This window comes from Amborella trichopoda, chromosome 4 (assembly GCF_054954075.1).
Source record: "Amborella trichopoda isolate Santa Cruz 75 chromosome 4, AtrichopodaSantaCruz75HAP2 v2.0, whole genome shotgun sequence".
Lineage (NCBI taxonomy): Eukaryota > Viridiplantae > Streptophyta > Magnoliopsida > Amborellales > Amborellaceae > Amborella > Amborella trichopoda.
This window is the reverse complement of record NC_142339.1, coordinates 57,871,744-57,898,275: the sequence shown is the minus strand read 5'-3', so window position 1 is coordinate 57,898,275 and position 26,532 is coordinate 57,871,744. Positions and strand designations below refer to the sequence as shown.

The 26,532-nt window shown below is 38.9% G+C and overlaps 1 protein-coding gene across 1 annotated transcript; it reads left to right on the top strand.

Annotated features, from left to right (window-relative positions):
* The first annotated feature begins 131 nt into the window (after positions 1-131).
* Positions 132-26,424, top strand: LOC18422100 (PH, RCC1 and FYVE domains-containing protein 1). The gene is made up of 9 exons (XM_011623746.3): positions 132-1,328; positions 3,960-4,046; positions 5,538-5,627; positions 6,851-6,931; positions 7,068-7,238; positions 7,354-9,468; positions 17,006-17,152; positions 24,876-25,159; positions 25,938-26,424. The coding sequence occupies exons 1-9, from the start codon at positions 1,281-1,283 to the stop codon at positions 26,086-26,088; spliced, it is 3,174 nt and encodes a 1,057-aa protein (XP_011622048.1). The 5' UTR covers positions 132-1,280; the 3' UTR covers positions 26,089-26,424.
* The last annotated feature ends 108 nt before the right edge of the window (positions 26,425-26,532 follow it).

Genomic DNA, 26,532 nt, shown 5'->3' with positions numbered 1-26,532 from the left:
CGGGTTCCACATACGTAAAGCCCCTTGACACGTGGCCGCGACACCGACGTAAACCAGTTAATCTGATAGCTCAATTTCCTACGTGGCATTTCCCAAGAAAAAATAGAAAACAATAAAAAATAAAAAATGGAGGAGGCCAAGCCCCTGTGTGGTTAATCCTAGGGATTAATTAATTAATATTTCATTTCACTGCAATTTAATTACCTGTAGCGTCCGTTGTGTTCCCTCTCTCTCTTTCCCTATAGCTCCCGTTTGGCCAGTTCTCTTCTCCCCTTTCTCTCTGCAAAATGGGCTTGGATTGGCCATTAACCCTTGTCTAAGCCGCCTTGAATGGATGCTTCTATTCAATCTGAGATCGAGGACCTTTGAATCTCTGAAAAAGGTGGAGTATTTGCCTGTGTTTCATTGGTTCTTGGAGCTCCTGGGAGTATCAGATTCGAAGCCCTAATTTCGGCCATTCTTTGCCAGAAAGTGTTAAGTTAGAGTTACATTTGTACTGTTAGTGGAGATTTGTGGAGTTTTAATGAAATTGCTGGGGACAATCGTGGAGTTTTGAATGTTTGAAGGTGGAAAGGGCAGTCACAGGTGGAAAACAGGGAGAGATTATTGGATTAGGGTTTCTGACTCTCATTTTGTGGCTAGAAGACCTTTATTTTGATTACGAGGTAAATGCACGGTGTTTTTGTTTTTGGTCATGATCTTTGGTAATGGGTTGATCTCCGTAGAAGATTGGGATTGCTTTCAGTTGGTAATCTAGGGCTTCGACGTTACTGGATGTGATTAGGGAACCTGAATCACTGTCGTCAAATTCTTTTGAATTCATTGATTTTTTGGAGGTTGGGCGAGCTGTGATATTTGATTAAGGTTTGGTATAGATTCCTGTTAGGGAATTTCTCGTTCTGGTTTTGTAGCTAAAGTAAAGCGATTTCAGTTATTATTCAGAGAACTTGCCATAAAGAACTCAAATGGGCAGGGTTTTGGCTTTGTCTCAATGAGATGATATTTCTTAGGAATTCAGCTTAGTCAAGTTTATGGGGTGAGAAGAATTGATGGGCTGCACCATTACAAGGCTAGATTCTGTAGTTTATAGGGAAGAGAAATTCTGTTCTTGGTTTCAAGCTTCTTTATTGGGGAGACAGGTAGGTGAATGGAAGGCTTTCAATTGCACAAAGTGATGTTTGGGTTGGCAAATCACTGGTATTACAAGCCTTTCATGAAGCCTTCGCTTATACAAAGAGGCTTTGCTTTGGCGAGGTTTGGTGTGTGATTTCATAAGGTCGATGACAGATCTTCCCAGGAATGGCCCTGTCGAAAGGGATATTGAGCAGGTGAATTTCTTTACTTCTACTTGATCTTATTTCTGTGTTGAAATCTCTGGCTTTATGCAATATTTGATTTGATTCTGTTTTCTTATCTGTTACTGACCAAATCTCTAATATCATTTACTGTACAAGAACATCTTATATGATTGTTATATTGTGTAAGATAACCATAATTTGCTTCTATTAACTTTGTTTATAATTATACGGAGTGAATTGTCATGCAATTTGTAATTATAGTGATTTGGATATGATATCATGATAACTGGTATAATCACATGGGAAGCCACTGATTTTTTATGCATTGTTGATGACCTAGATGCTATGAGTTTTAGTGCTACTCTAGAATTTTGAAATCTTAGTCATGTTGGTATTCCTACACTGGCAATGCTCCAATCTACTTGCCGTGACATTGATTAGAATTTGGGTTGGGAGTTTTCTTAAACTATCCAGCTGTTAGTTGCTTACTATTGGTTGCCTAGTATTGATTACCTACTAGAATTTGTATATTGGGCCGATAATCAAGGAAAATTGAGAGATTAAGGAAGATGTCACACAAAGATTTAGAGCTGGGTAGGCACAGTGGAGATGTGCAACTAGAATTTTTTGTGATCGCCGCATACTAATGAAGCTGAAGGGTAAATTCTACAGGACAACTGTGAGATCAGTTTTTCTCTATGGGACAAAATGTTGGGCAGACAAAAAATAATATATCCACTGAATGAGTGTAGTGGAGATGAGGATGTTGAATGGATGAGTGGCAAGACAAGAAGAGATGGAATTCGAAATTATTCTATTTGGTAAAATTTAGGTGTGGTACCAATAGGCGATAAGATGAGAAATAGTAGACTTAGGTGGGCTGGCCATGTATGGCACTGACCCAGTACAACACTTGTGAGGAGGTGCCAGTTAGTTCAAGTGAATAGCTTGAAAAGGGCAAGGGATAGGTCCAAAAGAACGTGGTTGGAAGTAGTCCGAAAATATATGGGACTTATGGCTTCATTGAGGGTATGACCTTTAATAGAGCAATATGGCAGACCAGGATTCATAGAGCCGGCCCCAATTAATTGGGAAAAGGCTATGAAGATGATGATGATGATAATATGTTCCATTATTAATGGGGGCTGTTAGGAATGGGCCTGAGGCTTGGGTGGTCGGAGTGGCGGAGCCATAATGTGACATTACCGGTTTTACCCAATCATAGTTGATCCATTATTAATGGGGGCTGTTAGGAATAGGCCCGAGGCTTGGACGGTTTGGGTGGCGGAGCCACAGTGTGAGTTGGTTTCATTCCTAATTAACATACCCAATAACAACATGTCACAACAACAACAACAATTTAGTATTATATTGTTGTTTATTCTTTTATTGTTACTATTATTATTATTATGGGGTTGTTGTAGTAGTGACTACATTGACCATGAAAATGTAGTTTTTTTCTTAACTTAATATCCAAAAGAATGATATCATTTCTAGCAGTTAGTTGGTAGTGTGAGTATGGCATATAGGTGACTCACATAAGGTGTAATCATTGTTGCTGTTCTTTTCTTCTTTAAGATGTATCTTATATTGGTTGTTGCATTATTCTGGTTGTTTATATTTATAGAAAAAAGGTCGATAAAGAGAAAAGGAAAGTTTTGCCATCCTAGTGATTATTGGCAACCTTCCAATGTCTAGTTGGAGCGCATTTGCATGCGAGTATGTTGATGTGGCTCTTTGTACACACAGCTATTTGTTGGACTCAGAAAATCGTGTCGTTGAACTATTTAATACTAATTGGTTGCATATTTAGGGATTAGAATTCAACTGTATCATTGGATTGAATTATTTTTTGGGAAAATATCTCCATATCCCCTATTTAAGGTTTCATTTCTTGATAAAACCAAGGTTTCAAAAGATATCTTTTAACCCCCTGGCCTCTTTAAACCTATTTTTTAACCTAAACAAATGTGAGAAAGACATGCTCTTTCTAAACCCAATTATTCCTCTCTCTTTCACTTATATACCCAAACTTCTCTCTTTCTCTCTCTTCCTGCGTCTCTGACTCTCTCTCTCCTCTCATGTTTCTCCAAGCACCTCTCTCTCTCCTCCCGACAACCTCTCACCTCTATGAAGCCCTTCTCTCTCTCTAGAAGTTTGGGAGGATGGCTTTTAGAAAAGGTATGTCTTTTAAGATTTGTTTGGCTTAAAAAAACACGTTTAAATTAGCTCAGGGGTTAGAAGAAATAAAATCTATAATTTTTATTCCCCAAGATATCTTTTAAAACCTTGGGTCTATTGTGAAATAAAACCTAAAAATAAGGGGTATGGAGATATTTTTCCTTATTTTTTTAATCTAGTACTGTCACTTTTCCTTTGGTTGATTCAAGGTTATAGTCATACTCTATAATTTTCCCATTCTCTCTGTAAAAATAGCACAGAAAACCTATAATATGGCATCTTTGATGAATCAATATGTTGAGATCTTGATACTGATGTGAGTATGGAGGCAATGTGCATTTCAAAGTTCAGCTGTCGAGTAGAGACTGAAAACATTCAATACATTTGGTTGATGCGCCATTTCTTTGTTCTCACTGTTGGGATTTCATATCAAAGTTTTACTGAGCTTGTGGTTTTTGCTGCCATTATCTGTATATGCAGGCAATTACAGCTCTCAAGAAAGGAGCATATTTACTCAAGTATGGACGCAGAGGGAAGCCAAAGTTTTGCCCTTTTAGGCTCGCTAATGTGAGTCACATTGCATGCTTATTGACTGAAACTTGGGTCCTTGAGATATTATTATTTGCTTCTTCTTCCCAGTTAAGCTCTGTCATATGCTCAGAAGTTTTTGAGCATACTAAGACAAACCAGTCATATTGTATTAGTGTTCTTTAGGTTTGAACTAGAAGATATTCTGTTGCATGAGTCATGGGAGTCTGAGGTGTTTGTCCATGGATTTCTGAATGACTTATTCATAACAAAAAGAGTAAGGAGAAAGAACACTTTTGAATTGGTACTTTCTTGTGTTTTCAAGAGAGTGAAGTGAAATCTCAATAAGATATTTTTAGACCAGTCATGCTTCATCTTGTTATGGCAACTCTAGTCAGTAGTTGAAATTTTTCACTGAAATGAACATAAGATTATGTAGACATACTAGAAGTACGAGAAGGGAAGCATAGTTACTTGAATCTAGAAAGCAACTTCCATGCTAGGTTTCATTTAATTAGCTGTAGATTTTTTTTTCCTTTTCCTTTTTTGTCTTGTTCTGATAGTGCATTCATTTTACTTTTTGACTTTAAGATTGAATCCATATCCCTCATGGAAGGCAATAAAATGGATTTTATGGACCAAGCTCTTTGAAATTGATATGCTGTAAAATGCAAATGAATAGCAGATCGACAGCAAATAGCCTTTTTAAAAACTTTTGATACAAGCAATAAATAGTAGATGAAGATATCTCTGATAAAGCAACCATGTGCTAGCATCTGCTGGTTATTAGTATTTAACCTGGAAATGTCATTTACCTGAATAAATACTGTCATTTGACTTGTCAAGTAGTTAAAAAGAAAACCTATCAACTTGGACAAGCCCTCTATCATTCCTGATAAGCACCTTGTCAAGTAGTAAAAAAAAACTATTAACTTTGACAGGTCTTTGAGAATTCCTGATAGAAAAGTACAAAGTGGAGCTGTCTTTAAGTTTGGCAGGGAAACAACTCAAATGTTTTTGTTTCTCTTGTTTCAGAACTTAGTAGATGTTTTATTTTTATCTTTATTTTTTTTAAGTTTGAGAGATAGAGAGGAAGTGTCAAAGATGATATCTAACACACACCTGCATTCCTCTGAAATTCCCTTACTATAAATATGATCTTCATTTAATGTGAAGCAGATAGGAGAACCTAGATTTACCATATTATTCTAAGGTTCAGTTAGAATCGTTTAGTATGACCATGTGTTTGCATATTCTTGCCCTCCACTGCAGGAAGAAATAAGGTAACTTTAGATAGACTATTTTTATTGGACTTTCCTATTTGAGGATTGTTTAGTTAGGCTCATAAACATTGCATGGACTTATTCATCTGAATCTCCTGGTTCATGCCTTATTCATAACGGAGCATCTACTCTTGTCTCCAGAATCTTACATTTTGTTATTGTTCATCTGCCGTCTTTGTATTAATATTCTGATAGTGAAGTTGTGCTCTTAACATCAGTACTTTCGGGTGAGATTTTTTTTTTGCAGGATGAGTCTATACTGCTCTGGTATTCTGGTAAAGAGGAGAAACAACTTAAACTTAGCCAAGTCTCAAGAATCATACCGGGACAACGTACTGTAAGTTTGTGATTCAAAGTGGTTTTTTTTTTACTAGACCTGCTTGGTGTTGCTTGGATTATCATCCCAGAATTTCTTTTATGATCTGTTACCTTATAATCTTTCGCTATGAGAAAACAAGCTGTATGAGTGCCTTCTGGCTGTTAAGCATGTAAGTTACGTCTTGCATTACAGGGTACTGTTCCATGAATCAAATGCTTTAGAAGTTTCACTCGAAGCAAGATGACAGGTTAAGAGATCATAATCATATGCTTCAAATGAGTCCTGCATTGACATTTTATAACCATAATGAGTATAGTTTATTGTGATTTGCTGAAATTTGAATTGTACATATTGAAATTGTACATGACTTCCCCCAACATTCAACTGTAACCGAGTACAATTTGTGGAAGTCATGCTTCTCATTAGCTATCAGTCCTTAATTATTGGAATTCTCTAGCAGTTCCTCTTTGGAATTTTACTTCCTAAGTGACTCACTCTGGTAATAGAGATGTGATAGTTTGTTAGCATCGCCTCTAATTTTTCTTGGTTTCTTGGGGGCTTCCATGAGGTTGTTCTCCAGAACTGTTCTTTGTCCTCTATTATGCAGTCCGTGTCTTTTGCAAAATCATTTGCTCTGAAGCTGAGCCTTGTATGTTATCAAGCCTATCAATATTTGGAGGATAGTGTGTCCTTTGAAGGATGTCAGAGGAAGAACTTAGTAAGTGTTTGGTCTATGATGTAAATGAACCTTGCTTCTATGTATTAGCTATTTCAGAAACCATCCTATCTGTCGAATCCATTTTGTCTGTAGATTAATGAAATAGTTACTCCGTTGCCTATATATAAGATTTTATGATAAGATAATAGAGTTGAGAGTCAAACAAGCAACTGTATTTCTTCATATTGATTTATTTAATTTATATTTTGTGGATTACCAGGTGTGTCTCTATTTCTCTGTTTTGAATTCATAAGGTGGTGAGAAGTAGCAATATGGGAGCTTCTATGATCTGAGCAAAGTAGTCCATGTTGTTACAAAGTAGCATGATGATACTCCAAGAATATTATTCTATATTTGTATTATTTCAATTCCTCGTAGAGACATAATATTTCAATCCAAGCTTATCCCTAAAACGTATCTTTCATCTTACTTGTTAATGTTCTTTAATATATTCCTAGTATTAACAGGCTTGAGAAACTAATAAGTGATGCACAGCATGACCTTTGGGTTTCTGTCGTTTTAGGCAATATTTCAGCGATATCCAAGGCCTGAGAAGGAATACCAATCGTTTTCTCTTATATACAATGATAGGTCTTTGGATTTGGTGAGTGTTTTATCCGGTGGTATCAATTCCTTGGACTCTTGTCTCCTAGAAAGTGTGATGTTTGGACACCCATTATTACATGTCTCTTACATCCCATGTATTGTTCTCAGTTGACAAGTAGCCTGACTATGAACAGATCTGCAAGGACAAAGATGAAGCTGAAGTCTGGTTTGTTGGCTTGAAGGCCTTAATTTCCCGTGGTACTCACCGGAAATGGAGAATAGAATCAAGAAGTGACAGAGCTTCATCAGATACGAACAGTCCAAGTACCTATACTCGAAGGAATTCCCCATTAGGCTCTCCATATGTAAACAATGTTTTCTTTCGAATACATACTTAATTTGACAGCTCTGGATTCTTCGGTTATTATTGTTATGCTTCCAGATCTAACTTTTGCTTGTTGCATTCTTTGGTGGCACCAGGATGTTGGTGACAATCAATCTGGCCAGAGCCCATATGATAGCCCTCCACGCAATGGAATTGGAAAGGCATTTTCTGATGTGATATTATTCACTGCTCCTCCAATTGCCAATTTGGTTATACCATTCCCATCAGGAAGTGGTGATAATTCAAATGGACACATGCGAATTAGTGCCGCGGATAATTTTAGAGTAAGTCTTTCTAGTGTGGTGAGCTCATCAAGTCAAGGTTCTGGTCATGAAGATTTTGATGCATTAGGTGATGTTTTCCTTTGGGGAGAGGCCACAGGTGAAGGCTTGCTAGGTGGTGGCATACAGAGGCTTGGTAGTTCCTCAGGTGCCAAGATGGATTCTCTTTTACCCAAAGCCTTGGAATCAGCAGTTGTTCTTGATGTTCATAATATAGCTTGTGGAAGTAGACATGCTACACTAGTCACAAAGCAAGGGGAGGTTTTTTCTTGGGGAGAGGAATCTGGAGGTAGGCTTGGTCATGGAATAGAAGCTGACGTTGCCCAGCCAAAGCTGGTTGATGCTCTTAGTGGCATGAATGTTGAACTTGTAGCATGTGGGGAATATCATACATGTGCTGTAACAATGGCTGGAGATCTATACACATGGGGTGATGGTACTCACAATTTTGGGCTACTTGGACACGGTACTGAGGTTAGTCATTGGGTCCCAAAAAGAGTAAGTGGTCCATTAGAGGGTATACATGTATCATCTATATCTTGTGGGCCTTGGCATACAGCTGTTGTGACATCTGCAGGTCAGTTGTTTACCTTTGGTGATGGGACTTTTGGTGCTCTTGGTCATGGAGATCGTGCATGTACAAGCACACCTAGAGAAGTGGAATCTCTAAAGGGGCTACGTACAATGCGAGTAGCCTGTGGTGTTTGGCACACTGCTGCAATTGTGGAAATTATAGTTGGTTCTTCTAGTTCTAGTAACACTTCATCTGGAAAACTCTTCACTTGGGGAGATGGGGACAAAGGCCGGCTTGGACATGGTGATAAGGAGCCTAAAGTTATCCCTACATGTGTTGCTTCTCTTGTTGAGCCAAACTTTTGCCAAGTAGCTTGTGGTCATAGCCTGACAATTGCCCTAACAACCTCAGGGCGTGTATACACAATGGGTAGCACTGTTTATGGTCAGCTCGGAAATCCCCATGCAGATGGAAAGCTTCCCACTTGTGTTGAAGGCAAGATTCGCAATAGTTTTGTTGAAGAAATAACCTGTGGTGCTTATCATGTTGCAGTTTTGACCTCAAGAACTGAAGTTTACACTTGGGGAAAAGGAGCGAATGGGCGATTAGGTCATGGAGATACTGATGATAGAAATACCCCAACACTTGTTGAGGCTTTGAGAGACAAGCAAGTTAAGAGTGTTGTGTGCGGCTCCAATTTTACTGCAGTTATCTGTCTCCATAAATGGGTTTCCTGTGCCGATCAATCCATCTGCTCTGGTTGCCACCTTCCTTTTGGCTTTAGAAGGAAACGACATAACTGCTATAACTGTGGTTTGGTATTTTGTAATGCCTGCAGTGGTAAAAAATCTCTAAAAGCTTCATTGGCTCCAAATATCAATAAACCTTATCGCGTCTGTGACGACTGTTATCTGAAACTCAAGAAGGCTATAGAGGCTGGTTCAGTTTCTCGATTTGCAGGAAACAGGAGTGGGAGTTTGAACCATAGGTCATATGAGGCACCAGAAAATGGTCCTCTAGATTCCAAATCTCATGCACAACTCTCAAGGCTCTCTTCAATGGAATCATTCAAGCATGTCGAAGGCAGATCTGTATCCAAGCGCAACAGGAAATTAGAGTCCAATAGTAATCGTGTCTCACCCATTCCAAATGGAAACAATCAGTGGGAGAGTGTAACTTTTTCAAGGTCTTTAAATCCTGTATTTGGTTCATCAAAGAAAATCTTTTCAGCTTCTGTTCCTGGTTCAAGAATTGTTTCTCGGGCGACATCCCCTGTCTCAAGAAGACCAAGCCCCCCGCGTTCCACAACACCGACACCAACTATGTCTGGGCTTGCTTCTCCTAGAGCCGTTGTGGAAGGTGCAAAACAAACAAATGATAGCTTAAGCCAAGAAGTTGTGAAATTGAGGGTTCAGGTTAGTAGTATCTAATGGATGTGTATTAGCATTATTGTTTCCGTTGCTTTTGGTATATGGCTTGGGCACACTTACAAAATCTATTGTAAAAATTTCCATGTTCTTAGTTTTTTTTTTTCTATACTCAGGGAATGTTTGGATGCACTTGTTATCATTGATAATTCACTTTTTCATTAAAATTACTCCTGATAATGAATTATATGTTGTTTGGCAATGTCCATCATAAAGTTATCCAAAATAAACTTATAGGTAGTTTTGCATATAAGTTAATCTTTTTGAGAAGTTGTTTTTTACTTTGTTCATAGTAATTTGTTCCAAATCACATGTTTTTGCTAGAAATAGCTAGAAATAGCTAAAAATAGCAAGATATAGTTTAAAAAATTAAACGATTAAGTAGTACTATGCATCATTAATTTTAGATTTAAATTTAACATTATCAAAAAAATATATAATTTTAGATAAGATAGGCTACTTCATATAAAATGAATTGTCATCCAAACATGCCCTTAGTCTTAAAGATCTATGTTTTTTAACCTTAGACTCGACTTGGACCTTGACCAGGTCACAAGCAAAGTCTAGACCAAGCCGAGTTTATTAATAGATGAAGACAAGAAGGTGAAACTCAGGTAATTACCATAAAGCTCGTGGAGCTCGCCATGTTGCCAAGCCAAGTTGACAGGCGGGTCTCAAAACACTGCTAGAAATGAAATAAGGCTAGGTATAAAACTGTTATGGAATCTAGACAACAAATTATGGGGTTTGAAAGGTTCCAATTGAATCATCTATTGTTTCTTTTTTTGAAGTGTTAAGTCATATAAATGTCTTAAATGTAAATGTACTGCTCTATGTTTATATTGGCTGTCCAAAATGGTCAAAAGATTAGACAAATTTACAAGAAACAACGAAAGCTAATCTCAAAACAACAAAACTCTGACCTGTTAGGACTTAGGACTAGGAACAGCTAACTACAAAATTTGAGGCCACTACCCCTTCCTTGGCAAGAGAGTCAGCCAGGTCGATTGACTCTCTTCAAATGCACCGAAAAGAATTTTGGTGGTGTTAGTCTAAAAAGAAATTTGAATGGTGTTTGCAATCTCTGTAATATGCTTAAACACTTGTTCAAGGCATCATGGACAAACTGAGCTTCCACTAGCCTGTTGATTGTGTTTTTTGACTCTCCATAATGATGAGGGAGTAACCCCACAATCTATTGAAACATTTGGGGCCTTCAAGCAGAGCTAAGGCCTCTGCTGTGGTCAATGTAGAAAATTCTATGGAGCCTTGGAAGGTGAGCAGCGGGGATGCCAAATGGTCCTTGACGATGCCCCCTATGTCCAAGGGTCCCGTGTTCCCAAAAAAGACACATTGAAATTTAGTTCAACAGTTCCGACATCGGTGGGACCGCCAAAGGGAGGATGTTGGGATCCACATCGGAGTAAACCACAAGGCTTCATATTGATTCAGGGTGAATTCCCTCTCTCATCATCATCATCATCATCATCATCACAGCCTTTTCCCAACTATTTGGGATCGGCTATATAAATCCTAGTCCACTGTCCCGCTCTATTAAGGGCCATACTTTTAGTGACGCTATAAGTTACCATATATTTTCTCAGTACTTCCAACCATGTCTTTTTGGGCCTTGTCCTTTTTTAGCCTTCCACTTGAACCAATCTCCCGATCATGCGAAAATAGATCACTCTCCCGATCATGAGAAAATAAATCACTCTCCCGATCATATGAGGAACTAGATCACTCTCCCGACCGTGAGGCTCTCGACATAGAGCGTTGGCATGGAACGAGTTTTCCAAAATAGCATCCGACTCACTACCGTCATCATAGTGTGTCGAAGCTAGTTTTTGCGTCTAGCACAGGGTCAGCTCTTCTACTTGATTTCTCAAACCTTTGATATCTATCTCACGGAGAGCTCGGAGGTTTCGTTCTCGCTGGATGGGTTGAGTCCCGATACCCGGCCATAGACCTTGTCCACGAGCGTAGAATGAACCGTTGGCATAAATGAGGGCAGATGTCATAGATATATTTGTAGAATTAGGATATTGGAAGAAAAAGAAGCTTGAGAGATGATGAAAATAAGAAAGGCTTTAGGACAAGATGGTCTCTCGATAAAGAATTGGAAATGCATATGGGAGATTGACATTGAGTGGTTGACCAAGTTGTTACACAAGGTGTTCAATAACAATGACAATACCAAAAGAATTGAGGAAAAGTATTGTGGTACCAATTTACAAAAACAAAAGAGACATACAGAATTGTGCATACTATCGAGAAATCAAACTTATGAGCAGCATTATGAAGTTGTAGGAGACAGTGATTGAGCAACAGCTTAAGTATGAAACAAGTGTATCGGAAAACTAATTCGATTTTATGCTAGTCAGTTCAACAACCAAGCATATTTTCCTACTTGGACAACTGATTTAGAAGCTTAAAACAAATGGAGAAGATCTTTACATGGTCTTTATTGATCTAGAGACAACTTATGATAGAGCACCTAGAAATTTGATTTAGAGGGTGTTCGTAAAGAAATGAGTCTACAGACATCGACTTGGTGAAAAATATATACAAGAGAACGCTAACTAGTATACGAATAACTAATTGAGAAACGAGTGAATTTTCAGTGAGAATAGAATTGCATCCATGGCCATCATTGAACCTATACATCTTTGTCTTTGTTATGAACAACTTAGCTAGATATTTACAAGATAAGGTATCGTAGTGCATGTTATTTGCAGATGATATAGTTTTGATCGATGAGACCTAATATGACATCAACATAAAGTTAGAACTTTGAAGGGATGCTTTAAAATTTAAAGGTTAAAAATATTAGCCAGACAAAGACAGAGCACATGGAATTCAAGTTACTAATACTAAGAGTAGAGACTATAAGGAGTTAAGTTTCATGGCCAAGAAATATAAAAAGGATGCTATCTCAATATACCAAATCGATAATCCAAGAAAATAGAGAGGTTGATGAAGATGATGCATATAGTATAGAACTGGGTAAGCAAAGTTGAGATGTACAATCGAAGTTTTATGTTACTGTCGTATATCAATGAAGCCAAAGGGCAAGGTCTATAGGAAGCTGTGAGACCAGCTTTACTTTATTGGGCAAAATGTTGGGCGATCAAAAAATAACATATTCAAAGAATGAGTATAATGGTGATGAGGATATTGAGATGAATGAGTATTAAGACAAGAAATGGTAGAATGCGAAATGAATACATTCAGGAGAATTTAGGTGTGGTACCAACAATAAAGATGAGAGAAAATAGACTTAAATGGGTTAGCCATGATCTGTTAAGAGATGTAAGTTAGTTCAAGTGGAATGCTAAAAAACAAGGGGTAGGCCCAAAAGGACATGGTTGGAAGTAATGAGAAAAAATATAAGGACTTATGGCCTCACTGAGGATATAGACCTTAATAGAGGAGAATGACAGACCAGAATTCATGTAGCGACCCCAATTAGTTGAGGAAAGGGTTTTATGATAATAATGATGATGATTTTTAAAATATATAATATTTTGATAATCTGACCTATTTTTTAATAAAAATTTTAACTTTTCCCCTTATGAAAATGACAAAAGTATCTATTATATTTTAGTGATATTTACACAAACATCCTTACTTGACGAACAAGATATCATAAAAAAATAACTTTTTTAAAAAAGATACCTCATCTTTAGAAAATCAATTCATCACAACTCACTCTAACATTAACCTTTGTAATTTGAAAATATATTTTTGTCATTAGGAGGACGTGGCATCACCCATATGGGGCACACTGGTGGCATTCAATGCTCCATATGAGTGATGTCACACCCCATATAAATGATGTCATACTCCTCCTAATGATTAAAAAAGTACCCTTACTAAAAAAAACTCCATGTACAAAACAATGAGATATAAGTGTCCAAATTTTGTTGAGTACAATGATAAATTACTCTATAATATGAGCACATTAACATTAACAATATTTTGAGGTCCACCGAATTATAAAGCATGATGTAAAGAGCTCAAGTCTTTATAAAGACATCAAAAGAACTCAATTTTCTTCCTTTGATGAAACAAAAATAAAATTTACAATAATAATAATAATAATAATAATAATAATAATTTACAGCCACTTAAAATGTTATCTATAATACTGCGTAAATGTGTCCCAGGTTAAAATTTTCAAGCTTGCATTTTCTTCTTTTATTCAGAAATTGATGAAATTTAGTTGTATGTTAAAAAATATAGTCGTTTTATTTATTAATTTTAGATCTTATTTATAATCATCATCACCATCATCATCATTGTTATTAGGAAAATTATTCTTAGTCGGAAGACATATTTCTACATTTGCATCCCCTGAGGCATAAAGCATCAATTTTAAGGATGGATGCAAATGCATGGTCCATCTAAAAATACCTGTAAATTAACGGTCCAAATGTTTTCTTTATAAAATTATAATTTGTTATATTTAACAATTATTTAGTTTTTCATATTCATGATCCCCATGTTAGAGATTACTTGTCCTTAAAAATTTGGTCAAAAAATCCATCTCAAAATCGAGGCCAATCAGCGAACACCACGATCCACAAGAGTCGACTACGCTTTGATATCACCTGACGCAATATAAAATTTACTGGCAAAATAACAACGGAAAAATTAACCGCGTTTAAAAGAGAAATAAAAGGAAATCACAAGAAGAAAGAACAAAACGTGTGGATACGAGTATTACGGTACGGGCCCATAAACAAGAGAAGAAACAACACCCACAAAGGGCTCTCTCTCTCTCTCTATGATTTCAAAGATCAACTTTTTATCATTCATAAAATTCAAATCTTCCCCAATTACAAATCAGGTGCTCCTTTTAAAGGAGTTTTACATTCACCACCCTAAAGATAACTACTAAATGAAGATAGCTAACAAAATACTATGAATTATTCCATAACTAATGCAACTCCTACCCATGTTACCTTTCACAAAATAGGCCTTTCCTTTTATAACTACAAGATAACTACCTTGTCAAGATTTCCTAGTATCTCACGTCCCTATTATAGGGGATAAGCCTCCTTCAATTTACGTATCTCATTCTAGACATCCTAAAATATCTCCCTAAAAACAAAATATGATAATTAACCAAAATAAATCTCTCTCTAGATTCTTCCATATTCTTCCATCCAACTTCCTAAAAGATAATTACAACTCCTTACTTCATCCTTTACACCTACGTGACTCATTATCTTTCAACCCAACCCAAAAAGTTTACACTCCCTTTAAAATAGGAAACAAAATATATTTCCTAAAAACTAAAGATAAGCACCTTGTACCCCCAACTAATACAACAGATAAACTTAACTAAACGGGACCTCTATTCTTTCAAATAAAAGGTGAACGTAACCTAATATATCTAAAACTAACTCACGCAAGAAAATAAAGGAAACAAAAAATGGACTTATCAAAATAAACTAAAAAACTCGTACTAATCATATTTCTAAAGAAATTAACTCTAATAAAAATAAAAAGTCTACCCAACCTCTAAAAATAAAATTAAAAATTTGTAGCATCCAAATTTTGATTTGCATCACATAGACGCTTACAAGTGTGCTCTCAAAATTTATAGACGTGTAAGTTGTTAGGCATAGATTTACAAAAAATATTGATAAACACATAAACACTTGTCCATCTAAGGCGGCTGTTTATAAAAATATTGATAAATACATAGACACCTACAAGTGTGTTGTCAAAATTTCTATATGTGTAAGTTGTTAGATATAGATGGACTTATAACAAACAAATACTTACACGTGTGATGTTGTTTACAAAAATAGTGTGAGAAGTTTTTTAAGGCAGTTGTTTATAAAAATATTAATAATAAATACTTACATATGTGATGTCAAAGATACTATGACTTAACGTGTTGCGCCCCTCTACCCCTCTTCTTGCTCCTGGGCGCCTGCCTAGGCGGTGTCAAAGATACTATGATTTAATGTGTCGCGCCTCTTGCCCTCTCCTTGTTCCTGCCTAGGCAGCCAGGTGCCTCCCAATTTTTTAACCTTACACTCTCTAAACTCACCCATAGATCTAGGATCTCCACTCAGCCCTCAACAAAAGCCCTCGATTCGAGGAGATTACATGGCCAGGATCTTATAGGGGCTGTTTAATAAGCTAGTAGCTTTAAAGTCCTTCAGTTCAGCAGCTCTTTGTGACAAGAATGTTTAAGTTAAAGTCCAACGCTTTTGTATGGTTCCCTGGTGATAGAAATCGAAAGATAAGAATAACACACATACACTGGGGGCCAGAGTTCTTAGAACTTGTGAAAGGCTACAATAGGGAAACGCGCAGGCCTCATGCATTATGCTAACCAAGGTCCTTGATAGCCTGCCAAATTTAGGGCTCAGAAAAGTTCTTCTCAAGCCTATCACATGCTTTGGGGATAGGGTCCGAAACTGGAGGTTTGCAAAGCAACAAATTTGTTGATTTCAGAAGGGTCAATGTGGACTCCATTGCCATTCTAGAATTTGCATAATAGAATTTAATCTATTGTGGCTGTTAGCTATTTTTGTGATTCCCCCGTTTGAGCCACTTTGAACAAGCCCGTTCATACCAAAGGTTTGTTCCTGTTTCAGAACTTAGCTACAATCTGTCTTCGCTTCTACTATTCTGTTTCTCTCATCAAGGTTGAGGTCCCTTGATTCTTCCAGTATGTCCAACTCTTCTATAGTCCAGGATATGCTCACCTGCTTTTCTCTGAGACCTCTGAACTGGTGATAGCTCTGGCCTTTTAAGTTTGCCTTTCAGAAATCACAGCTTCCTGGTTAACCCAAAACCTGCCACCCCTGTACTGAGGAGGACCACCAACAAGGGATGAATCTACGGAGTACCACTAACAACAAAGGACCACCAATAATCATCTATTGTTTCTTGGAGATGGATATTCTATGCCTCAAGCCAATAATGAATATGATACGAGAACTAGTGAAATACAAAAGCCACAGCTATACTTATCATCCATCAATTGGTGGAGTTGTTTACTTCCATGGTCCTTGTCTCTTTACACGATCATTTGTTAGGTTCTTCTGTTAAAATGAATCGAGTTTTGGCTACCTTTTAGAGGGTTTTCCTGTTTGAGATATCCTTGTAAGTTTATTCAAAGAGTACCATGTTACTGAAGGCTACTGTATGAGCGTGCTTGCAAGTACCATTTGGCTTCTCAGTTAGGGTACCCTTCTTATTCTACACCAGACCAGACATATTCACTATGATGCTGCCTCAGAATAGACAAAACCTTCCTGTTTGGCACGCCAAGGGTAACCATATCCTCCTAAACCCTCTGTGTGGACGTATTTACTGGTAAACCCAAGAATGGTTATCATAGTGTTATAGAGGGTATATCTTCTTCTCCCTAATATAGCGGTAGATATCCTTTAACTCATTTTTAGTTTTTGAACTATCAAGTATTTGTGCTTTTTGAATCATAATATATTTGAATGTTGTAAATATCAGACACTAACATGACCATCCTGTGCTGCAGGTTGAGAATCTTACACGTAAATCTCAACTTCAAGAAGTTGAACTTGAAAAAGCCACGAAGGAACTGAAGGATGCCCAGGCACTAGCACGGGAAGAATCAGAAAAATGCAAGGCAGCGAAAGATGTAATCAAATCACTGACTGCACAGGTAAGTTTCTTTATTATGTGCTTCTCTTGTTCAGTCGTTCGTTGTTTCGCATCATGGGTTATATCCCCTTTTTTTTATAATGTTAATTGTTGTATTGAGTATAAGAAGGTTACAAAAAGGTCGACAACCCACAAGTCGGGTGAGTGAGAGGAAAGCCCTTACGGGACAAAAGCTAAACAAGATTAACGCATAAGCCCAGAAAGAATAGAGGAGCAGGGCAAGAGAACAATCAAGGACTCAAGGATGCTCATCAAGGAGTTACCGAAGCCTTTTCTCTAACGAGGGCATCTGCAGTGGAATTTGCCTCCCTCCAGGTGTGTCTCCAGTGTATTTGTGGATCCGAACATCCATGGAAGATCTCGTCGAAGAGGTGGTCGAGTCTCCACGGGCACAGGGCTACTTTGGAGGCCAAAGAGATGACATTTGTGGAGTCTCCTTCTATGATCAAAGAATTTCCCCATTCCCTAATGAAGTGTCTGAGGCCAGCCAGGGGGGTCTCTGCCTCAGCCTGGTTGGAGTCGGCAAAGCCAATTGAGTGCACAAAGGAAAGAAGAGAGTGGCCAGCAATGTTGCTGAAGATATTACGTACTCCCAATGGGCCGGGTTGCGCAAGGAGAATCCATCGAAGTTCAACTTAATTTGGTCAAGGGCAGGAGGGGACCAGAAAGAAGCGGGAGATTTGAGAAGGCCTAAAGTAAAGGAGGGCCTTCTAATATTGATGGAAGTCTGTTAGAGAGAGGTGCTTGAAAGGTTTGGAGTTTGTTGCCCAAAAAATGACATGGGATCGCACCTTTTCCAGGAGGGTGTCAATGAGGGAAAATTCCCCCCTAAAAGTTCTTTGGTTCCTTTCCAACCAGAGGACCCAAAGGATTGCGGCTCTCTCCATAAGAGAATTTCAGATTTGTCCCAAGGGGGGAGAATTTTTTTTTTTGGGGGGGAGGGGGAGGGGGAGGGGACAGGCCCCTACCCAGTTTTTCAAGTAGATTAGGAGTTAGCTTTTTGAAGGTATTAGTAGGGTGGTTTTAGTGGTGGGAATGGAAACCACAACGTCGTGACTAGGGTGTGGGAGTGCTTACCACCACGATCCCCGCTCCTTTCTCAAGGGGGGGAAGGTAGGAAGGGAATAGGTGAGGGATGGATTGCGGGGTGGCCCAATACCATCCGAAGAGCTTAAGAATGGAGTCCCAGAGACTAGAGGCGAGCTCACAATGCAAGGAAAGATGGGTTTCGACACATTATGCACCGATTGGGGATTGGCACACCTCTTCTTTCGAGCTGGTATACTGTTAAAACCCTCTCTTGGGTAGCAAGAACTGAATTCTTGGGGCCACCATGGATGTCCAAACTTTAGCTTCTGGAGATGGGAGGGAAAGGAGGGCCAAGGAAGGCCTATGAAGGGCCTTGAAGAAGGAGGACACCGAAAACACTATTGAGCAGAGAGGAGTCCAAACCATAGTTAGCAAATCGGTGTTTTAAACGCTATTCTTTGAAAAAATCTGACTTTTTTTAAAAAACGTTTTTAACTGTGAATTTTTCAAAAGAGCGTCAAAAAATCGCTTTTTTTTCATGAAGAAGTTTAATATGCGATTTTTTAATTTTTATAAGAAGTCGTTTAAAAAAAACGTTTCTATTAATAACCCTCCATGGTACACATAGAGAGAACCATGTGATAGAGAACATCTCATCAATGGGTACACAGAGAGAAAGATAACCATCTCAAAGAAATTAAGAAAAAACATAGATAAATAAGTTTCAAAAATCCCCAAATTGAACTACATCACAAATGCTTGATGGGTATGGAGATCGATAGATGTAGAGAGAGAAAAAAGAGAACCACTGTTTATAATGCAAGCTTTAGAGAAAGAGAATCACTGTTTATATTGAAGTATAGATTTAACATTAGCTTTGCAGAGAAAGAAATAGAGAGAGAGAGAGAGAGAGAGCAAGGGTACGGGGTGACCATGGATCTCTCAAAGGAACACAGAAGAGCAAACATGGTGAACTTCTTCTGAATCAAAATGGTGCTGTGTTTTTTAAGCAAATGGTGAACTTCTTATGAAGAAAATCAGATGGGAATGGTGCTGTATTTTTTAATCTGATGGGTTGATCAGGTTTAGGGAAAAACCCTTTGTATGTTTTTCGTTAGTTTATTTTTCCTAATATGTTCTCTGAGCTATGCTAATTTGGGGATTTTTGAGTTATGTTAAAATTGGGAATTTTTGATGTGATTTGGAAGTTCTCTACCAGATTGTTCCTCTAGTTTCCCTAATCTATTTTTCCCTAATTTCTTTGAAAATTAGGGAAACTAGAGGAACAATCTGGTAGAGAACTTCCAAATCACATCAAGAATTCCCAATTTTAACATAACTCAAAAATCCCCAAATTAGCATAGCTCAGAGAACATATTAGGAAAAATAAACTAACGAAAAACATACAAAGGGTTTTTCCCTAAACCTGATCAACCCATCAGATTAAAAAATACAGCACCATTCCCATCTGATTTTCTTCATAAGAAGTTCACCATTTGCTTAAAAAACACAGCACCATTTTGATTCAGAAGAAGTTCACCTTGTTTGCTCTTCTGTGTTCCTTTGAGAGATCCGTGGTCACCCCGCACCCTTGCTCTCTCTCTCTCTATTTCTTTCTCTGCATCCACCTCTCTCTCTCCCTCTGCATTTCTTTCTCCTATGCCACCTCTCTCTCTCTGTCAAAGGAAATGGTCACGCTCCCTCGTCTTCTCTCTCAAAAAGTGTAACTATAGTTCAAAAGGATGGTACGGTGCATATTTATATAATTAGTATGGTGTATAGTTAGTATGGTGTATATTTAGTAATGGTGTATAGTTAGTATGGTGCATAGTTAGAATAGCTAGTTTAATTGTTACATAGTTAGCATAAATATGGTGCCCCTTTTTTAAACTTATCGTTATTTTTTACTCCAATTTTTTGAGTCTAATCCGTTATATTTGTGATATTTTTACATAAAGTATTTTGTCGATCCGTATTTTTGACCCAATTTTTTCATCCGACTTTTTAAAATAAAAACGATTTATTTCCAATTTTATGGTGAATCGATATATTGTTATTCCCCGACTTGCGAACTATGGTCCAAACAATTTTGTCACTGTCACTAGAAGGGAGAAAGGAGGAAGGAAAATGGCTTGCAACTCGAGAAAGGTGGCCATTTTTGAGCCGTTAGGAAGCCTTCTAAAAATGGGAGACCAAATCCTTCCGCGAGCTGATGGTTCAAAATTTTCGGCAATTGAGGAATGGGAATTGCAATCCAAACAGAAGAGAGAAGGATAAGTCTCCCTAACGACGGAATAACCTATCCAGGTATCCGTTCAAAATGCTATCCAGTTACCCTCTTTTGGTCGGAAGCGAATATTGGCGTCGAAACAATGAAGGCATGATAGGAAGCCCTTCCACAGACTTTAGGCGTTCTTGCCATAGATGGCCCTTTTGGACAGCAATCCCCACCACCATTTACCAATGAGAGCTACATTGGTGGCTCTGTTATTGCGGGTGCCCAGATCATCATCATCATAATCATAACCTTTTCCCAATTGATTGGGGTCGGCTACATGAATTTTAGTCCGTCATTTTGTTCTATTAAAGGCCATACCCTCAATGAGGCCATAAGTCCCTATATTTTTTCGGACTACTTCCAACCACATCCTTTTGGGCCTACCCTTCGCCCTTTTCAATCCTTTCAGTTGAACTAACTCGCACCTCCTAACAGGTGTTGAACTGGGTTGGTGCCACATATGGCCAGCCACCTAAGTCTACTCTTTCATCTTATCGCCTATTGGTGCCACACCAAAATTTTTCCGTATGGATTCATTTCGAATTCTATCCCTTCTTGTCTTGTCACTCACCAATCTTAACATCCTCATTTCTGCTACTCATTCTTGGGTACATTATTTTTTGTCTGCCCAACAATCCGCCTCATAGAGCAAAGCTGGTCTCACAGCTATCTTATAGAACTTGCCCTTCAGCTTTGTTGATATGCAGATAAATAAAATTTTAGTTGCACATCTCCATTTCACCCACTCAGCTCTAATTCTGTGTGCGACATCTTCCTCAATCTCTCCATTTTCCTTGATTATCGACCCAAGATATTGAAAGTTTGATCTTTTTTGTACTTCTTGGTCGTCAATCTTAACTACTTTATCGTTTCTACTTCTATTATTACTAAACTTGCATTTCATATACTCTTATCTTAGTCCAACTAATTTTAAAACTTTTAGATTCTAGAGCACCCCTCCAAAGGTCTAACTTTATGTTGACGTTGTTTCAAGTCTCATTTATCAAAACTTTGTCATCTGAGAACAACATGCACTATGGTACTTCATCGTGTAGGTGCCTAGTTAAGTCATCCATAACTAAGACAAAGATGTATGGACTCAATGCTAATCCTTGATGGGGGTAGCCATGAGCATCGAATTGGTTTCTCAGTTAGCCAACCTTTAGGGCTGCAAAGCGCAATCCCTTCCCTCCTCTTACTTAGGATTACCTCGCTAGTCAATGGGCCCACTTCATTGATAAGTTTGATAGGAGATTTACGGGATGGAAAGGTAGATTTCTCTCTCGGTGGGGAGACTAACACTTATCAAGGCAATCCTCTCGAGCATCCTAATCTATCAAATGTCCATTTTCTTGATCCCCACCTCTATGTCTAACTGCCTTGAGCAACTTATGAGAAACTTCCTATGGTCAGGTATTGAATGAAGGAAATATCATCTTATAGCAAGAGAAACAGTTTGCACCCCAATTTCTCTAGGCGGTCTGGAGTGCAAACTGTTTCCCATGCTATAAGATGGTATTTCTTTTCTCCAAGACCCGAGCATAGGACGTTTCTCATAAGTCGCTGAAGGCAGGTAGACACAGAGGCTGAGTATCAAGAAAATGAACATTTGGTAGATTGGGATGCTCGAGAGGGTTGCCTTAGTCTCCTTGCTGGAGAGAGAATCTACCTTTCCATCCTGCAAATCTCCTATTGAACTTAGCAATGATGTGGGCCCATTGACTAGCTTTGGGTTTGCCGATACGCAGAGGTAATCCTAAGTAAGAGGAGGGGAGCGATTGCGCTTTGCAGCCCCAAAGGTTGGCGAACTGAGAAACCAATTCGATGCTTAGTGCTTCCCCATCATAGTGGTCTTAGCAAGGTTCACTTTGAAATCCGTAGCGCATTGGAACATCTTAAGAAGAGACAGAGGTATTCAACCTAATTTTGGTGGGTGTCACAAAAAAGACGGGTATCGTCGGCGTATTGAAGGTGGGAAATAGTAGGCCCTCTAGAGCTCGCCTGAAAACCCTTAACAAGACCGTCTCGATACAAGCCCGCAAGAGAGGAGCTAAACACCACGGCTGCAATCGCAAAGAGAAAAGGCGAAAGGGAATCCCCTTGCCGGAATCCCCTCGAAACTTGGAAATGGCCCTTGGGAGTACTGTTGATGATAACTGAGAAGGATGGCGAGGAAACTCACCCCCTCATCCAACTTTGCCAATGGCAATCGAAACCCATTTGTAATAAAGTATACTCTAGAAAGTCCCAGTCGACATGGTCATACACCTTTTCCCAATCGAACTTAATGACCAAACTCGGTGATTTAGCCAAGTGTCAGGAATGAAGGCATTCATGAGCAATGAGGGCACCATCGAGAATTTGACGTTCCTTGAGGAAGGCACCTCGGGTGGGCGAGATAACCCATCCAAGTACTTCTTGATTTCTAGAGGCAAGCACCTTGGAGAGGATCTTGTAGGAACTGTTGACTATACCAGTCGCCCCAAAGCCTTTTAATTCCTCCGCACCTTCGATTTTGGGGATTAAGGCAAGCAAATTTGCATTCATGGCCTTGTTTACTACCCTACTGTTATGGAAATCAGCAAAGACAGCCACAAGGTCAGCGTTAAGGATATCACAAAACTGGTAGAAAAAAGCTATTGGACAGCCGGGCCAAGGGTTTTCTCTTGGCCTAAAGAACTGATAGCAATAAGGATTTCCTCTTCTTCGCGAGGGCACTCTAACCAAACTGCTTTGTCATGGGGAAGAGATCTGAAGTTGAGGAATGACATAACAGGCCTTAGGCCAATATGCGCCTTGAAAAAATTCCTGAAGAAATCGATTATGACCTTTATGATGAGTTCTTTATCTTCGGAATGCTGATTACCTACTCTGATGAGGGAAATGGCGCACCTGCGGCAATTTGCTATTTTGTGGAAGAAGGCGGTGTTGAGGTCACTAAGTTTTAACCACTTGACCCTAGACCGCTTGGCCCAATAGATTCCTTCCTTGTGAAGAACTAATTGGAGGCCAAGTTTAGCTTCAAGGCGCTGATTAATTTCAGCATGGGAAAGAGGAGAGGACTCCTCAAGGGAGTCGAGGTGGTTAATGGACTCAAGGAGGGGCTGCTTTTGGAGGTGGAAGTTTCTTGGGATGGTGCCGCCCCACACCTTGAGGGCAGACTTCAGCAATCGAAGCTTACAATGAACCCGAAAGCCCAGCCACCCTAGTGCGAGAGGGAAGACGGATTGCCACTACGAAGTGATGAGCAAGGGAAAGTTAGGCTCCTCCAACCAGGCTAGTTCGAAGCGGAAAGGCTTGGGACCTAGCTTGGAGGCTTCCGTGTTGAGCAGAATGGGCCTATGATCAGAAGTCAGCTTGGGGAGGGCCAAGGAATGAGAGTTGGAAAAAGAGGAGTCCCAATCCAGGGAGAGGAGGTAGCGATTGTGCTTGGACAGGGTAGGAGCCTCTGAGTGGTCTGACCAGGTGAAATGGGCTCCTTGAAGAGGCACATCAAGAACTTGGTTCCAGGCTATAAAATCAGAAAAGCCGGTCATTGAGGGGGAGATTCTGGGACTGGAATTCCGCTAGAAAGAGAGTCAAGTGACATTGAAGTCACCACCTATACACCAAGTCGAGGGGGGCACTCAGGCGATAGCCTGGAGTGACATTTAAGTCACCACCTATATCACCATTTTTGTAGACAGTGTTATATCACATGGGCTTCTGTACATGATTTCTTTGGAAGTTCTATTTACTGTTGATACAGGATTCTGGCATTTATTGGTCATTGAATTTGTTTTCTAATCCTGCTCGTAGTTGAAAATTGTCTAATAATATAGAGTGGTTCCGTGAGGTCTCGTCATGAATTCAAGATATGTAGTTGTTGGCTTTGCTTAGTCTTGGCTTTCTTGGTTCCTTCGTCTTTGGCCCAGTGGCAAAACATCAGTTTGGATGAGGAATGTCAAGGTTTTAACCTTGGCGTTTGTCCCAAGACCAAGCTAATCTGCCCCATTTTGTATTTGTTCTTTTCTCATAGATTTCTAGAATATAAAAAAGTCAAGGCATGTCCAAAGTATATGTTCATTCAATAGCTTTAGGTATACCAAAATCATAATCATCATCATCTTAGCCTTTTCGCAATTAATTGGGGTCGGCTATACGAATCCTGGTCCGCCATTCTGCTCTAACTTAAATCCATCTCCCTTATGACAAATTGAATTGATGACTTTTAGAACCACGTAAATTTCTTCTTTTTCCTTTTTAATTTGGTTTAAGTATTGTGTGTACAATTACTCCTCTCCAACCATCATTTATTGCGTTCGACTTATATAACAATTTGATTCAGTGTTACTATACCCGTTTGAATAATTACTGTCAATGCATTATGGAAGCTCTAAGTTTCTAAAACGTGTTATAACAATTTGGGTATTGGCAGTTGAAGGACATGGCTGAAAGGCTAGGAGAAGGGAAAATTGATGGACCAGTTTCTGTTTCCTCTCACACTAGCAATAATCTGGGTCTCACTTCTAATGAGAATCATCTGAGCAGTGCAATAGCCCACGATGATGCCGACTCCAACGGCTCAAGCAATTTGCACTCAAGCAATGAAAACAAAGCACCTGCTTTGGGTGAGTGGGTGGAACAAGATGAGCCTGGTGTTTACATCACTCTCACCTCCTTACCTGGAGGTGCAAAGGATCTCAAGCGGGTTCGGTTCAGGTACGTACTGATTTCAGTTGTGGATCTCGCTTAACATTTCATGAATTCAAATCCCACTTTACCTCTATCACCATCTGAACATATTCACTGCACAGTAATGACCCTCATAACCATATTCATACCATGACCATACAGGTCACAATACCTGAGATTTTTATTTTTTTTAATACTAGAAATGTGGAGCATGACTAAGTAACTTTGGTGTTGCCACGCAACAGACCAAAACTGAAAAGAATAGATCTATCTTTTTCTTTCTCATTTTTCTTTTTGTCTTTTTTTTCCTCCTTTGTGCTTGGCCTGGAATGCTAATGGTCTTACGTTTAGGTGATGACACCCCTTATGAATCACAAAGCTTTGTTGAATTATTCATGTAGCAGTGTAAAATATACTCTTTTGTCAAGTATACAGTAACCTCCTAACAATTGACACCTTCCAAGTAGTGACAGTTTGTTATTTCTTTTTTTTGTTTTTTTTTTTGAAGATGTTAACTGTTAATTTCTTTCTTTTTTTATGAGGAAGAGATTACCTTAATGAAATATATTGTATTATCTCTCCCTTCTTTCCACGTAATGATAAAAGTCGTTTTCCATAGAACCTCTACTGCAACACTTCCCCAGATAATTCCCCAGTGTCCTCCATTGGATAAAGGCATATTTTCCCCCTTGAAAATTTTTCCAAAAGAAAAAGGAATAATCTCTCTCTCTCTCTCTCTCTCTCTCTCTCTCTCTCCTGGTCTTTACATAAGTGGTCACTCTCATTACTGTCAATTCTTTCTCAGCCGGAAAAGATTCAGTGAACGGGAGGCAGAGAAATGGTGGGCAGAGAATAGAGCTAGGGTTTATGAGAAATACAGGATACGCTCAGTGGAGAGACCGGACATGGGTCCCGCTTCAATGTCCGGAAGAACAGAGCATGAAGAGAAGACCTAGCAAAGAACCCCTTATTTTCTTGATAACACCGGAAACTGTACATTGTTAGCTCATCCGGTGGCTCAAAAACCGTGACAGTTATACGGGGCCATGAATGGGTCACATTATGGTGGATTCATGGGTCTTAGAAAGGAGACAGATTTGGAGGCTTAGATAAGAGAGAGAAAGAGAGAGAGAGAGAGGAGTTGTATAATTGTATGAAGAGGAAGTGGATCTTTCTGCTGATTTTGTGTTGTGTTCGTGTGTGAGGGTGTGCATGCATTGTTCTTTGAAAGATCCGCGGATTTTTTTTTCCTATTGTGTATCATTCAACTCAAGAGTCTCTTTTTGCCTGTCCATCTTCCTCGTTTGTCTCTCTTTCCTTATTTTCCTTTCGGTTGCTCCTTTTCTTTAGATACGATACAATCAGTGAAAAACTGGCTACTTCAATGGACTTTGAAGAAA